We start from the raw sequence: 16,850 nt of genomic DNA, 5'->3' as shown, positions 1-16,850 counted from the left end.
TAGAAAATAGAAAAATGGAAAGTAAGATAGTGCAAAAACACCGAGAGGCAGGTCCAGATATTTGAAGGGTATGGCCCAGATCTGGGTCAGGATCTGTTCAGCAGTCTTATCGCAGTTGGAAAGAAGCTGTTCCCAAATCTGGCCGTACTAGTCTTCAAGCTCCTGAGCCTTCTCCCGGAGGGAAGAGGGACGAAAGCTGTGTTGGCTGGGTGGGGGTCGTGTCCCTGATTATCCTGGCAGCACTGCTCCGAACAGCCTGCGGTGTAAAGTGAGTCCACTGACGGAAGATTGGTTTGTGTGATGTGCTGCGCCGTGTTCACGATCTTCTGCAGCTTCTTTTGGCCTTGAACCGGACAACTTCCATACCAGGTTGTGATGCACCCTAGAAGAATGCTTTCTATGGTGCATCTATAAAAATTAGTCAGGGTTTTAGGGGACAGGCCAAATTTCTTTAGTTTTCTCAGGAAGTAAAGGCGCTGGTGGGCCTTCTTGGCAGTGGACTCTGTTTGGTTGGACCAAGTCAGGTCATTTGTGATATTGATCCCAAGGAACTTAAAGCTTTTGACCTGTTCCACTTGCACACCACCGATGTAAATGGGGTTGTGCGGTCCGCTACTCCTTCTGGAGTCAACAACCAATTCCTTCGTCTTGCTGACGTTGAGGGCTAGGTTATTGTCTTTGCACCATGCCACCAGGTTCTTAATCTCCTCTCTGTACTCAAACTCATCATTACCGGAGATGCGGCCTACAATTGTTGTGTCATCAGAAAACTTGTTTTGTTTTGTTGCAGATGTTGCTTGTGTTGTTCTGCTGAACGTTGTGGGTATGTTATGTTGGCACCATAAAGTGGGAGGACTCCAGCACATCCATGAGTTAATTGTTAATGCAAACAGCACATTTCACTATGTTTTGATGTACATCTGATAAATAAATCTGAATTGAACCCAACTATAATGTTGTTAGGGCATATTCTGGAGTTAGGGTATATAGCAAATATTAAGTTCACCAGCAACCGATCTTCAGACCGGAACGTGGATTGAATTTCAAACGCAGCTCAGAACAATTAGATCTCAGATGCCTGCATATGCATGAACGCAGCCTAGAGTCAGCGGAAATTAACATTCAGAATCAGGTTTATTATCACCAGCATGTGACAGGAAATTTGTTAACTTAGCAGCAGCAGTTCAATGCAATACATAATCTAGCAGAGAGAAAAAAACAATAATAAACAAGTGAATCAATTACATATATTGAATAGATTAAAACATGCAAAAACAGAAATACTGTATATTTAAAAAAAAGTGAGGTGGTGTCCAAAGATTCAATGTCCATTTAGGAATCGGATGGCAGAGGGGAAGAAGCTGTTCCTGAATCGCTGAGTGTGTGCCTTTAGGCCTCTGTACCTCCTACCTGATGGTAACAATGAGAAAAGGGCATGCTCTGGGTGCTGGAGGTCCTTAACAATGGACACTGCCTTTCTGAGACACTGCTCCCTAAAGATGTCTTGGGTACTTTGCAGGCTAGTACCCAAGATGGAGCTGACTAGATTTACAACCTTCTGCAGCTTCTTTCAGTCCTGTGCAGTAGCCCCTCTATACCAGACAGTGATGCAGCCTGTCAGAATGCTATCCACGGTACATCTATACAAGTTTTTGAGTGTATTTGCTGACATGCCAAATCTCTTCAAACTCCGAATAAATTATAGCCGCTGTCTTGCCTTCTTTAGATCCTCAGAGATCTTTACACCGAGGAACTTGAAGCTGCTCATTCTCTCCACTTCTGATCCCTCTATGAGGATTGGTATGTCTTCCTTCATCTTAAACTTCCTGAAGTCCACTATCAGCTCTTTCGTCTTACTAACGTTGAGTGCCAGGTTGTTGCTGTGGCACCACTCCACTAGTTGGCATATCTCACTCCTGTACGCCCTCTCTTCACCATCTGAAATTCTACTAACAATGGTTGTATCGTCAGCAAATTTATAGATGGTATTTGAGCTACACCTAGCCACACAGTCATGTGTATTTATAGAGTAGAGCAGTGGGCTAAGCACATACCCCCGAGGTATGCCAGTGTTGATCGTCAGCGAAGAGGATATGTTATCACGGATCTGCATAGATTGTGGTCTTCCGGTTAGGAAGTTGAGGATCCAATTGCAGAGGCAGGTACAGAGGCCCAGGTTCTGCAACTTCTCAATCAGGGTTGTGGGAATGATGGTATTAAATGCTGAGCTATAGTCAATGAGCAGCATCCTGATGTAGGTCTTTGTGTTGTCCAGGTGGTCTAAAGCCGTGTGGAGAGCCATTGAGATTGCGTCTGCCGTTGACCTATTGTGGTGATAGGCAATTTGCAATGGGTCCAGGTCCTTGCTGAGGCAGGAGTTCGGTCTAGTCATGACCAACCTCTCAAAGCATTTCATCACTGTAGATGTGAGTGCTACCGGGCGATAGTCATTAAGGCAGCCCACATTGTTCTTCTTAGGTACTAGTATAATTGTTGCCTTTTTGAAGTAAGTGGGAACTTCCGCCCATAGCAGTCAGAGGTGTTCATTTTGGGTGTCTGGAGTGTGGGTGTGAAGAAGGAGGTGTGAAAACTATATGTAATTCAAAGGAAGCATTGTAGATACCTTGTAACGATAGAATTGCCCTGCTGTTACCTTTGATCTTTAGAATATAGAAATGTCATGTGATATTGGGTCAGGAGGTCAGTTCCTCCAACACTGTCTCAGTATGATGCCTGCTGCTCATTTTTGTTAAATAAAACACTTCAATATCCACTAACTTCAGCATTTCTCGGGTGACTTTCTTCATGTTACACCAATGTGTCAAGCAGATAAACAGTCCATGAGGTTCACATCAGAAATACCAAACTTAAGTCAACAGAGGATTCTTGCTTTCCACAGAACATCAACCTTTAGAACCAAGGGGAGAAAACTTTGACTACAAACAGCATACTGTAAAGAAATAGCATATTGTCAATAACATATTGACCTAAGGATGCCAATACACTGCATTGTTTGGTAGGACAGCATGCAACAAGGACACAAAATGCAAGTCAAAGCTAAAAGCGGCTAATGGAAGAAAAGCTAAGAATGGAAATCTTAATTCATCCAATGTCCTGGTTGGAGAAAGTACAGTTAGCAACGAAAGAAAGGTAGTATCTTCAAGAAAAGAAAACGACCAAACGTAGTCCGGAAGAAACTTTTTAAAAATAGGTATTACTATTAATTGAATAAGAAAAATACTTCAGCAGGAAATAAAGTATGAAAAATAGATTAGAAGTAGCCACATAGAAGCTTTGTATATTACAGATTCAATACTATTTTTGTTAGCTTTGCAAGGACAAATAAAACTAATTACTCCTAACCAACTAGTTCTCTCTGAAACTTGCAAATATATTTCTGTACTTGGCATTTTATGAACTAGTTACTACTCTGAATGGATCTCCCTGGGCAGGCTTTCAGCAAAAGACATCTTTCCCAGTGAGAGTAACCCTCACCTCATACAATCTCTGGGACAAGAGGTCTCACAGTTAGAGGACAAGTCGGAGGAAAGCAATGTAGCAATGTGAGTTTTTAATAAGACAATAATCTCTGCAATTGTACAGCTTAAATTGCAATGTTGTGGTTGTTGTTGACTGGAAGCTTCTATTCTCTGGACGCTGATGTGACTAACTTTAAAATGCCATAATCAAATCACACAAACACACACACACACCAACAAACCTTTGGGTGTTCGTTCTGTAAACTCGGGGTCAAAATAAAAGGTATCATCTGGCCTTGCCACTGCAGGTCTGAATGGTGGCTTCAGTTCTCTTCGATAGAGTTTCTAAAAGCATTAAAAATAAACATGAAACTTACAGAAGCCCTTCCTGTCCTATCATTAATTCACTTCCTCTTTTGTCTCTACTCAATAAAATAGTGAAGCAAGTAGCAAGGAAGGAACAATACTCATTCCCCCGGACACTGATATAGTCAATTGTCATCAATGCCAAATTCTAAAGTTCATCCCACTATGTTCCTTCAATCCCTTTTCACAGAGGAAAAACCCACTCTGGATTCCGATATGAAGTACTCCTTGGTCACAGAGTGGAGTTATTTGTGTTGTTGAAAGCAGTCATTCTATCCTGTCCACAATGGCAAAGAAGAACTATTGAGGGTAACCACATTTAGAAATTCCTTACCATAGCCTTGACCAAAGACAGTTAAAAATTAGTACAAGGCTCCTCTATTTCTCATACATCCGTACTTCTCATCACCGTAATAGTGATAGAGTCCCTCTTGTCCTTACCTACCACCCCATCAGCTTCCACATCCAGCACATCATCCTCTGCAACTTCTGCCAGCTTCAACAGGATCTTACCATTAAACAAATCCTTACCTGCCCCGCCACCCCTGCTTTCCACGGGGATCACTCCTTCTGTGATTGCCTTGTCCATTTGACCCACCCCATTCATCTTCCTCTAGGCACTTCTCCCTGCAAATGGCCCAAGTGCTACACCTGCCCATACACCTCCTCCCTCACCTCCATTCAGGGACCCAAACAGTCCATCCAGGTGAGGCCACACCCCACCTGCGAATCTGCTGGGGTCATTTATTGCAGCCAGTGCTCCTGATACTGTCTTCTCTACACTGGCAAGACCTGTTGTGAACCAGGGGACCACTTCATCAAGCACCTCTGCACCATCTGCCAGAAGCAAGACTTCCCAGTTTTAATTCCGATTCCCATCCCCATTCTGACGTGTCAATCCATGGTCTCCCCTTGTGGCAAGATGAGGTCACCCTCAGGGCGAGGAGCAAAGCCTTATATTCCATCTGTGAGCCCTCCAACCTGATGGCATGAATATCGTTTCTCTTGATGAAAATATTTCTCCTCACCCCTTCCTCTATTCCCCACTCTATTTATTTATTCTCCCCTGTCTATTATTCCCCTGGAGCACACTCTCCTTCCCTTTCTCCTATTTTCCAAACTCCACTCCTCTCAGGTTCTTTCTTCTCCAACCCTTGATCTTTCCCACCTACCTGGCTTCACCTATCACCTTTCAGCAAGCCTCTTTCCCCTCCCCCCCTTTTTTATTCTGGTATCTTCCTCTTTCCTTCCCAGTTTCCCAGTCCTGGAGAAGGGTCTCAACCCAAAACATCAACTGTTTACTCTTTTCTATAGATGCTGCCTGACCTGCTGAGTTCCTCCAGTATTTTGTGCATGCGCTTTGGATTTTTTTTTTTGCCCAGTGGCAATGCGTGCGCACAGAATAATTTATTCAATAAAAACAGGATAAATAAGTCAGTTTTAAAATCTGCAGACAAATCAGGACAAACTCTGCGAAACCAATACCATCAGAAACAGGAAAAGGAATTGTGATTGTGCATGATCGTGAAATATACTTAACATGCCGACGAGGCAGAAAGTGACAACATTTTGTGCGCAGTTTAAATTCCCTTCTGTGCTAGTAGCTGGTAGCCGGGGGCCATGGTCGAGTGGTCGGCGACTTGGGCCAGCTCCCCCACCGGACTTAGTCTGGTGAGGAGGGTGTGAGGACACCCAGCAGGACTAAAAAAAACAAGACCTGACAAAGGGTGGATGAGCTCCTTGTGAGCCAACGGCCATCTTCCGTGGAAGAGATTAAAGCCTCAACACGTATCTACGAATCGTATGCTACGCATCTAGTTAGAAGAGACATGGTGAACTTGGGCACTGCACCGTGTGCCTGGACCTGCCCAAGGCCTCCGCCTAAGGAATGGCCAAGCTCGAAAACATGGCCTCGGGCTTGAGTTCGGCGGGGGCAGCGGCAGGCGGTACCAAGGCTGCCAGCGAGAACAAACTGGAGGAGAGGCTGTACTCGGTGCTGTCGCAAGATCGAAGAAGATGGAGGTACATAGTTACCAACCCCAGATTCGGGACGGCACCCACTGACTGATTGACTGAGCTAGTAGCAAAAGATGTGTGTGCACGCACACTCGCACACCTTAGAGGGAATGATGTCAGCGAGCCAGGCAGCATCTATGGAAGTGAATAAACAGTCGACACTTTGGGCCAAGACCCTTCTTCGGGACTGGAAAGGAAGGGGGCAGATGCCAGAGTAAAAGGGTGGAGGAAGGGGAAGCAAGATAGCTAGAAGGTGATAGGGGAAGCCAGGTGCGTAGGAAAGATAAAGGACTGATGAGGAAGGAATCTGATAGGAGAAGGGACTAGACCATAAGAGAAAGGGAAAGAGGAAGGGACCCAGGGGAAGGTGATAGGCAAGTGAGAAGAAGTATGAGGCCAGAATTGGGACTAGAAGAAGAGGGGAGGGGGCTGGGGGGAGAAAAATTACATACAATGGTCATTTTCCCTGTTATGCTTTTTCTGTCTATTTTTACTAGACTCTTTTGTTGCTGAACTGCAAGGCTGTTGAAGAATTGAGCAAACTTTTTTTTTCATGGCTACTCAGAGTTTTAGAATTATAAATGAGGTTTTGACAGAATTTAACTAAAAACTATTTTGCCACTTACATTCCAATCAATATTTGCAAAGAACGGATGCCGTTTGATTTCCTCCACACCATCCACACCAGCTCCTAAAAGTTCAAGTATGGACATAATGAGGACATGACCTTTCTTTCAGAGTAAAGATTTTAGAATGCTTAATTTCCTAAATATCTACAATTGACCCAAGTCATTAACTTTATTTCTCTCTCTTTAGATGTTATCTGCTCATTCCTACAGCTTCTGCTTCAGATTTCCAACATCCACAGCATTTTGCTTTAATTATTGTAGCGGTTACTCGAAAACGAACCAAAACTGCTGAGAGAACAAGCAGGGGTATTGACTGTGTATAACACACCTCCAAACAACAGAGTTCCAACTTAAAAACAGTACGTTCAATCCTCCATTGCAAAACCAGAAAAAAAAACATGATTTTACGCAATAAAAAAACTAACTCAACTAAATTACAGATACAGTGAAATAAGAGTTATTAGTGCATAATAAAGTGGTCAACAAAAAAAGTCATCCATGGCTGCTTCTAACCAACTAGACTAAGCTGACTAAGACAAAGCATGAATACATAACTGTATTCATTAACTTCTACCACGCCCAACCCACGTGACAAATTACCGAAACCCATAACGCAGCACAAAATTCAAGACAAACAGAAAATAGATACTTGGTTCCTACAATTATATTTGATTATGAATCACGAATTCTTACAGAGCAAAACTGAGTCCCAAGTTTATATATACACAAGCAGTCTTCCTTTTTTGTTTCCCATTACTATAAGATGGTGTCGAGGCAGAGAATATATATGTGTTATGTTGATGCTGTTGTTGTTTCAAGGTACCTCTATGAACTGTTGGTGACTGACTGCTCTTCCTACAACAATGTTAATGTGGAAATGTCAGAGTTTGTGTCTGCATGGAGCAAACCTCAATAAATGCTTAACTTTTACATCAAGTAACCTTGTAGACAATTTGAATTTATGATTACTTCCAGTGTCCTGGAAATGATGAGACATAGTTTTCCAGTAAAGCAAGTTGATGTTTTAATTTATTAAAGGCTCTTGTGTTTTACTACAAAAATAAATACAGGTATGAGTTGTAATTATGTAGAAACAATGTTGTTTGCAGAGGACGTTAACCTAGCAGAAGTTGTATCCTGGAGGTTACAGGTTAAATAGTTGCCTAAAGCTTTGTCATCATGAACAAAGAGGAAGTTCGATGTCTTGCTCTGAAGCATTGAAAATGACGATAAACCTACAGTACTGTATAAAAGTCCTAGGCACATATACATAGCCTGGGTGCCTAAGACTGTTTGCAAAGCACTGTGGAGCAGACAGCGAGATTGTAAACCTGGCCAGAGCGAAGGATATTGAAAATGGTGAGGGCGGGGTGCCGTCGGACAGGTGGCAGAGAAGGAGTGCCAGGGATGGAGGGGAAGGGGTGGCACAGGTGAGGTACCAGGCAAGGTTATTTGGATTCCAAACAATTGGTTTATTGATCGTGTCTCTCTGGTGCTTCCTGCTCCCTCCCCCTTTTACCAACTATGATTCCCCTCTCCCCACACATTTCCCACTCTCAGTCCACAATAGAGACCAATATCAGAATCAGGTTTATCATCACTCACATATGTCATGAAATTTGTTTTTTTTGGGAGCAGTAGCAACAGTGCAATACATAAAATTACTACAGTACTGTGCAAACACCTTGAGCACCCTAGCTATATACATACGCCCAAGACTTTTGCACAGCACTGTATGAATTCAAATTTAATTTTCAAAAAGATTTCATGCAAAGAACGTTCATGTTTGATTTGATCTCATGTTTCAGGAAAAGAATGAATCAGTATTAAAATATCAAATTTAATTACATCAGCAAAACCCAGTTCAATAATTACCTAATCTGTTGGCAGGATTTCTCTTGAAAAGTGCCCGTAATAAACTTTGGGCTTCAGGGCTCAAGAACTGAGGCATCCCCAATTTAGCCCTATAAAAAGAGAGTTTGCAATTTAAATGCTGCACAGAATTCAGCCCTTTCCAACATATTTCTTTACATTAGCCATGAAACAACAAAACTAGTCTGGTTTGGAACAATTATTTTAACTATTAAAAAAAACTTTCATTTTCTGTTTTTGCTCTACTGCAGAAACAATTCTTTAAATAAAACACGCACATCAAAGGCACAGTAACAACCCAAGACAGTCCACGGATGGAAAGCTTTAAACAAGCTGCTTTCAATTAATAGTTTTGATTTTAATTGCAGAGCTCAACAAACTTTGGGCTTCGTGACTCAAGAACAGAGGCATCCCCGACTTAGCCCGATAAAGAGAGTTTGCAATTTAAATGCTGCACAGAAATCAGCCCTTTCCAACACATTTCTGATGAATTATGAATCATGATTCAGACCATCATAAGATCATTTGAATACTTTAAAATTGATATTTTAGTAACGCTCTTCCAGGCTACTGCAAAAACTTTAAAACTTAAGACCAATCTTTCAAGTCAGGAGTGGGGGAGAAACACTGCCAAATCAGAAGTCAAAGTAGGTCAGGGGTTGCCAACCTTTTTATGCCATGAACCCCTATCATTAACTAAGGGGTCTGTGGACCCCAGGTTTGGAACTCTGAAGTAGGTAGTCCTAAGAAATGATGAGGTTTTTTTAAAATTAAATTTAAATTATGGGTGGTGAACAAGTCCATTATTTAACAGCCATTGATAAACCCTCTCAAAGTGATGGTGAGGTTCCTTAATCAACCAACCCAATGTATAAACATCCAAGCCATTCAATCATTGGATGTCTATCTCGAGGTAAAATATGCAGGGAACTCAAAATAAAAAAAGAATATTTCAGACTGACTGTAACATTGAAATTGCTACTGTCGTCTCCCCTGGAAGAAGCGATATCTGTCTCTCCCTTGTTAGTGAGAGAGCGAGTCCGTGAGATGCCGAAATTTTGGAACAGTTAGTTTTTGATGGACTGTAGATCATGGTCTCTCTTCGGGGGCTTTGCTTTTGCTTACATGGTTGGTGGTGGGAATGCTGATGCTTTTTGCTAGATTAATTTGTGGGGGGGAGGAGAGGGAGGATTGATGCTGCTTGCTACTGCTTGTGTATGGGGGGGCAGGGGTCTTCAGAGTTCTTACGTTTTTTCTCATTCATTTTTTGGGTGTTTTTCTTCTGTTTCGAGGATGTTTGTGGAGAGTAAGACTTTCAGGTTGTATATTCTACACATTCTCTGATATTAAATGGAACTACTGAACTATTGAATATTTATTACTAGCAATGACAAAATAATGTCATTTTACTTTAGAATGAGTGTCATGGTGTCCTTCCTGTCTTTTCCTTGGAATGGCAGAGAGCCAGTAAGCATTTCAAACTGTTAAAATAATTGAGAAACATAATTAGTACATGTAGATTAGAATTCAAAATAAAACTTCAGCAAAGCTGCTCAAACAAATACAAAGTGCTGGCAGCCTTAAGACTTCTCGAAAACAAACTACAACGTTTAGTAGCTCTAAACACCAGGAGGTCTCAAGTGATGGAATTAGAGCCACCACTCCTGCGTTCCCACTCCCACTTCCATTATGACTCTTCTGGTTGTATGAAAAGAAGAACATTGTAAGGCAGAAGAGCAGCAGCCAGCCACAAGGCCTTTTTAAACCTGTTCTACCATTCAGAAAGATCATGACTACCCCGACCTTGGAGTCAACTCCAATCTTCTGCTATGTTTCCTTAAGCCATAGTCCAACGATCTGTTTATTCCGGCCACAAATTATGAAGTAATTAAATTCTAGCGACCCCTGATCCCTTGACAGAACAACTTCCTCCTCACATCAGCAACTGCACTGGCAACACTTTATTCTGAGTTCCAGCTTTTGCTCATCTCAGTCTAAGAATGCATGTCATCGGGGTCCAGAAAACCCCCCATGGCATGAATTTTCCATGTGCTTTTCCCCGAGTGATAAGGAATCTTTTTCCCTCCTGTTCACTCTATGATTGGTATTCCTAATGCATCTGACTTTTTAAAAAAACAGAAGACATTTGTTTAAAATCTGTACTACTTCCATATTTCCTATGATTAATTTCCCAGTAACATGGTCCAAGACAAATATTGACTCTTCTCCTTGACAGTTTATGCTCATAATATATTTCTCCCACTTAAAACCTCCACTGCAGCATTCCCATCTCTGTCAACACAACTTGCAATAAAAGAACCTTCTCACTGTCACATGCAATACCTCATCCAAGGCTTCTCGCATTGGTGGAAAAGTGCTTAGAAAGAAATGGAACACTTTGAATATTTCAACTGGGTAAACACTGATACCAAACACCGTAGGAAGAGTATACAACAATTCAAGCAACCCAACCACCCTTCACATCACCCCCACCCCAAGCTATCAGCTCCTCCTGTGGCAGAGTCTGTAAATACTTCAATCACTTCAGATTCAACAGTAGTATGCATCCAGTGGGATTACCCAAAGAAATACTGATGATTTAACAGAATTCTGGTAATAACAGCAACTGCGGTAGACATTGCCAAACCCGCTGTTTAGCTGGAACATGCTTCTGGGTTGGAGAAAACAGGTAAAATAATATTTTTTTTAAATAAAAAAGAATGTCTGAGAGTAAAATTCCAGAAGAGTAATGATAAAGTACCATTAAAACACCATAGGACCACCAGTCAGCGCTGTGTGTATGGCCTCGCCGATTAACCACCTCCGGAGCCATGTATTCAACAGTTCCACAAAACGAATACGCCTTCTTCTCATGATCAACAGCTTCCTTACTCAGGCCAAAGTCTTAAAAAAAGATGAACACAAAGCTTCATCAGACTTGTAACAGCCAAACAGTTCAGTCACCAGCTTGATCCAGTTGCTCTGCTTCAACAATAAGTTTACACAACGGCCGTTGCCATCGCCACCGGGAAGCAATTGCTACATTTACCTTATCTAAACATTCTCAGAGAACCATTCCCAAACAATGGTGACAAAAATTAAGGAGAAAAATACCTTCTTTAAAATGTCGAGGTGTGTTAATTTTATAGTTACTTTGAAGAGAGTTATGGAGCAAGAGCAAGGAGGGACTAAATGAACGGAGATAGCAGGCACATGTACGCGTGTGAGAAGTGGCTGCTTAAAATGTACGACTGTGGGGAATTTTAAAATGTGACAGAAATGTAATATACTGAAAAGCACCAGAAATAACTGGCATTCTTACAATCCTAGAAGTATTCAAACCTTCCAGTGTGTTCTACAGATGTAATATTAAGCAGATTTAACACCAGCTCGTTAATGATTACGTTAAAGCAGATAAACAAAAGCTTAACCAAAGAGATCAGATCAAATGAACCTTTTAACATAGTAAAGAGAGAGAGAGAGGTGGGTACATTCAGGTGGGGGGGGGGGGGTCCAGAAACTGGGGCTTTGGTTATTAAAGATACAACTGCCACGAGCAGTTGTACCCGAACAGACTCTGAACAGGGACTGCACTACATGACCAACAAAAGACAGGCACTGATGTCATAGATGGATAGATGGAAGATGAGGTGTCACTCCCACACTTGCACTGAGCCTCACTGGTACAGAGGGCCACTGACAGAAAGGTCAGAATGGGAGTGGGATGGAGAAGCAAAGTAACAGATGCTGGAGCCCCTGCAGTTCTCCGCAAAGCCACCAAATCTACATTTGGTTTCTCTGTCATAGAGAAGACCCCATCGTGAACACCAAATGCAGCACACTAGACTGGAAGAACCGAAAGTGAAGCTCTGCTTCACTTGGAAGATTGTCTGGATCCCAAGATGAGGAGGGGTGAAGTAAAAGAACCCTCTCACATCTGGGAAAGTGCTTAGAGGATGGGAATGACTGGTGGAATAGGAAAAATGAACCAGAATGCTGAAAGTGGACGGGACAAGAAAAGATGCACTGTTAGTGGAACCTCATTGAACTGTTTAAGATGGCGCTGGTGAGCTTCAGCAACTTCTGGCTGGTAGCTAACGAAACAAGGAAAACAACTAGGTACGTTGTCAGCCACACTTTTTCTGGCAAACGCTCATCACAAGTAATAGCCTGCAACCTTGCTTTGGACTTGGAGGCAATTTGATGTGGCAGAACAGATACAAGGCGAGGCAAGAGTGTGGACGAGTGCGAAAGGTCGGGCACAGGCTGAATTGAAGCCGCAGGTTACACACATCAAAGTTGCTGGTGAACGCAGCAGGCCAAGCAGCATCTGTAGGAAGAGGCGCAGTCGACGTTTCAGGCCGAGACCCTTCGTCAGGACCCAGGTTCCAGGCCTGAGAGCGTGGACTGAACATGATGCTCGAACGGAGAGTTAAGTTCCAGGCCAGATCGAAAAGGTCAGGGTGTAGGGGCCTGAAGTGAGGTATGAGCTGGTTCAGATCCCTGCTTCATGCCATTTACTTGGTTCTGCGCTGACCTATGGGACTTTCTTGCAGACTTCAATTCAGAAATGCTATTTGCTTGCAGTTAGTTTGTACGTTCATCTTTTTTCATTGCACATTGAGTGTTCAACAGTTTTCTTTTTTATGGGTTATTTTATTATTTTTATGGGTTCTTTTTTATGGGCATGATGTGTTTTTTTACTCATTGCACTTTGAGTGTCAGAGTCTTTTTTAAAAATCTATATATATGGGTTCTTTTTTTGGGTGTCTGTTTTGTGGCTGTCTGTTAGAAGACAAATCTCAAGGGCATATAATGTACACATACTTTGCTAATGAATGTACTTTGAACTTTGAAGGTTGTGGAAATTCTGATGGACAACCTGTTAAATGTGGAGGCTGGGGGTGTGGGAAGCAATGATCTGGGAAACTCTGTCCTGCTCTGCCTAGAAAGAGAAGGGGTGAAGGTAGAGGTCCAGGAAATAAGACATGCAGTCAAATGTTCTGTCATTTATGGTGGGTGGAAGCAACGGTCAAGAGAAAAATACACTTCAAAGATATCCATGTGGAAATGTCAACAAAGCAGATACAACAGGAGAAGCTGAGAGAAAGGAATGAAGCCTTTAGCAGGAGTTCCCACCCTGGGGGCCACCTTTATGTGGACAAGAATAGGGGTAACTATTTCTTAGACAAGTTACATTGATTCCCAACCTTTTTTTATGCCATGGACCAATACCATTAGGCTAAGGGTCCATGGAACCAAGGTTGGGAACCCTTGCTTATCAAAAATGAAAAATGCATAACTAAGAACTTTAGTGGGGGTAGATATAGGTTTCCAGCTTATATTTCTATGTTCGTCAGAAAAAATGTCAATATTGGCACGGAGCTCCACTGCCAAATATTCATACAAGCAAGCATCGCCTGTGGAAGAGATCAATAACCAAAGTTCAGGTGTTCAAACGTTAAAGAGTCCCATTCTTCCAATAATCCCACTGTCACTAGAAGCATTATGGACTCGAGATGCACTTTTGGAAAGCGACAAGTGCATTGACCTTTTTGAGGATGTGACTAAATACATTGATGAAGGTAGAGTCGTAGATGTAGTGTATATGGATTTCAGCAAGGCATTTCACAAGGTACCCCATGCAAGGCTTATTGAGAAAGTAAGGAGGCATAGGATCCAAGGGGACATTGCTTTGTGGATCCAGAACTGACTTGTACACAGAAGGAAAAAAGTGGTTATAGACGGGTCATATTCTGCATGGAGGTCGGTGACCAGTGGTGTGCATCAGGGAGCTGTTCTCGGACCCCTTCTCTTCATGATTTTCATAAATGACCTGGATGAGGAAGTGGAGGGATGGGTTAGTAAATCTGCTGATGACACCAAGGTTGGGGGTGATATGGATAGTGTGGAGGGCTCTCAGAGGTTACAGCTGGATATCGATAGGATGCAAAACTGGGCTGAGAATTGGCAGATGGAGTTCAACCCAGATAAGTGTGAGGTGGTTCATTTTGGTAGATCAAATATGAAGACAGAATATAGTATTAATGGTAAGGCTCTTGGCAGTGTGGAGAATCAGAGGGATCTTGGGGTCTGAGTCCAGAGGACACTCAAAGCTGCTGCACAGGTTGACTCTGTGGTTAAGAAGACATACGGTGTATTGGCCTTCATCAACCATGGGATTGAGTTCGAGAGCCGAGAGGTAATGTTACAACTATATAGGACCCTGGTCAGACGCCAATTGGAGTACTGTACTCAGTTCTGGTCACCTCACTACAGGAAGGATGTGGAAACTATAGGAAGGGTTCAGAGGAGATTTACAAGGATGTGGCCTGGATTGGGGAGCATGCCTTATGAGAATAGGTTGAGTGAACTTGGCCTTTTCTCCTTGGAGCGATGGAGGATGAGAGGTGACCTGATAGAGGTGTATAAGATGATGGGAGGCATTGATCATGTGGATAGTCAGAAGCTTTTTCCCAGGGCTGAAATGATTTACAGATGCTTAGAAATAGGTGCAGAGAAGATGTCAGGGGCAAGTTATTTTTATGCAGAGGGTGGTGAGGGCGTGGAATGGGCTGTTGGCGACGGTGGTGGAGGCGGATGTGATAGGGTCTTTTAAGAGACTCCTGGATAAGTACTGGAGCTTAGAAAAATAGAGGGCTATGGGTAACCCAAGGTAATTTCTAAAGTAAGTACATGTTCAGCACAGCATTGTGGGCTGGAAGGCCTGTATTGTGTTGTAGGTTTTTCTATGTTTCTACGAGATGGCGACATCCATGGAACATACTCCTGCAGAACAAATCTCTTCACAATCTAACCAAACAGATAGCAAGATCCCTTATCTGCTCACAGCAAAATGGGCAGGCATGGCCAACCAGCACCAGAGAGGTAACCCTGCAGGGAAACTTAAGAGGACTACACACAAGCTTTCAATATCATATGGTCCAGCTGACAGGGAACTCACCAAAAAAATGGCCCAGAGTTAGAAATGGGGGATTAGGAACTGCCTCTCAGGCAGTTGTGGGGCTTGGATGGAGAACTGAGAGATAACAGAAATGGGCTAGAGGTAGGGGCATCAAAGGAAGATGAGGAAAGGGGGACCAGTGAGGAGAGATTGATGAGTGCATGCTCAGGTCTACTCAGGTACAAGTTTGTGCCTCAGAGTCTACGCAAAGACACAGGCTCCTGGAATGCAACTACTGGGTCCACATGGGGGACAATCAGTTGTCAGAATCCAGCTCTTAACTTTCTTACTGCCTGTTACGCCGCTGGTGTTTAGGGCAGCAATGAAGGTCCTCCATCCGTCTGCCCTTGGCCACTCATATATAGAAGGATTCATCATTGCTGTTTCAGTAACTATTTTGTTTTACCAGTCAAGGTTGTTAACCCCGAGGTGAACCCCTAGATCTGAAGGACTGATGGACAGCCCTTAGTCTGACCACTACCCTTTGACCTGTTTGGCATGGGTGACCCTACCAAAAGCCAAGGCATAAATCCTGACTTCAGCCAACATAGGCCTCTGGATCATGGAGGCACGCAAGCCTCCAAACCACAGCAAAATTGTGGTCCTCTTGCCTCTTAAGTTTGGGTACAATTTGGACAGAAATATGTTACAAATAAATACAAAAATGAATTGAGGTTTGAGCACTTGATCGACAAAAAGTTGAGTGAAGGAATTAAAGTGATTATGAGAATGCAAGTAGAGAAGTAAACATCAAATTAATAGCTACTGACATCTATTAAACAATTAGCCATCTGTTACTTACAGTCAGAGAGATGTGTCAATATCAGATGTCCCTTTCCTTTAAAACTCACCTGTTAGTTTGATGTGACCTTCTTCATCCAATAGAATACTGTGAGAAGGAGAGAAACATACATGTTCAAAGTCAAAATGATTGCACACCAGTTGTTTGAGAGATACAAAGGTGTGAGTTTTAACTTCTATGGTGCAAGGGATCTTATCAGCAAATTTTCATCTCCACACTGCAGATAGGCAGAGCCTTACTTTAAATGCACAAGTTGCAAACTCATCACATCACTGAAGATAAAGCAGCATTTCAATGCTATGTCAGGAAGTTGAACACTGCATACAGTCCTCCAAACATGACCAGAGTTGTGGAAAGTTCCACGTCCTCTGTTGTATCCAGCCATTCCATTTTATAATCAACTCCTTTATTTTCCAGGATATCTAAATGCAGCTGACACTTCTATGCCTGCCTGTAGCATATGTAACTGATTGACCCACGATGAGTTTTTGGATTTTACTGAAGCCCCAGAATGGGTTTCCGGGTAGCCTCTAACTGGTGGCATGAACATCAATTTCTCTAACTTCCAGTAATTTCTCCCTTTCCTCCTTCTTACCTTTTCCATTCCCCATTCTGGTTCCCTTCTTACTCTAAAGAAGAGAAAATCTGCTGATGCTGTTAATTCGAGCAACACACACAAAACGCTGAACTCAGCAGGCCAGGCAGCAGCTACGGGAAGGGAG

The 16,850-nt window shown here is 42.7% G+C and overlaps 1 protein-coding gene across 9 annotated transcripts in view; it reads right to left on the bottom strand.

Moving 5' to 3' along the window:
* LOC134338178 (ribosomal protein S6 kinase 2 alpha) overlaps positions 1-16,850 on the bottom strand; it is a 255,579-nt gene that overhangs the window by 36,632 nt on the left and 202,097 nt on the right. For all 9 annotated transcript variants that reach the window (XM_063033799.1, XM_063033798.1, XM_063033800.1 and 6 more), the window contains 6 exons: positions 16,178-16,215; positions 11,124-11,266; positions 9,773-9,843; positions 8,366-8,454; positions 6,488-6,552; positions 3,722-3,824 (listed from right to left, as the gene is read on the bottom strand). In XM_063033799.1, the coding sequence (XP_062889869.1) occupies positions 3,722-3,824; positions 6,488-6,552; positions 8,366-8,454; positions 9,773-9,843; positions 11,124-11,266; positions 16,178-16,215 (509 nt within the window). The remainder of the gene's footprint in view (positions 1-3,721; positions 3,825-6,487; positions 6,553-8,365; positions 8,455-9,772; positions 9,844-11,123; positions 11,267-16,177; positions 16,216-16,850) is intronic.

This window comes from Mobula hypostoma, chromosome 26 (genome assembly GCF_963921235.1).
Source record: "Mobula hypostoma chromosome 26, sMobHyp1.1, whole genome shotgun sequence".
Lineage (NCBI taxonomy): Eukaryota > Metazoa > Chordata > Chondrichthyes > Myliobatiformes > Myliobatidae > Mobula > Mobula hypostoma.
Note: the sequence above shows the minus strand (reverse complement) of the source record. Positions and strands in the feature narration are given on the sequence as shown.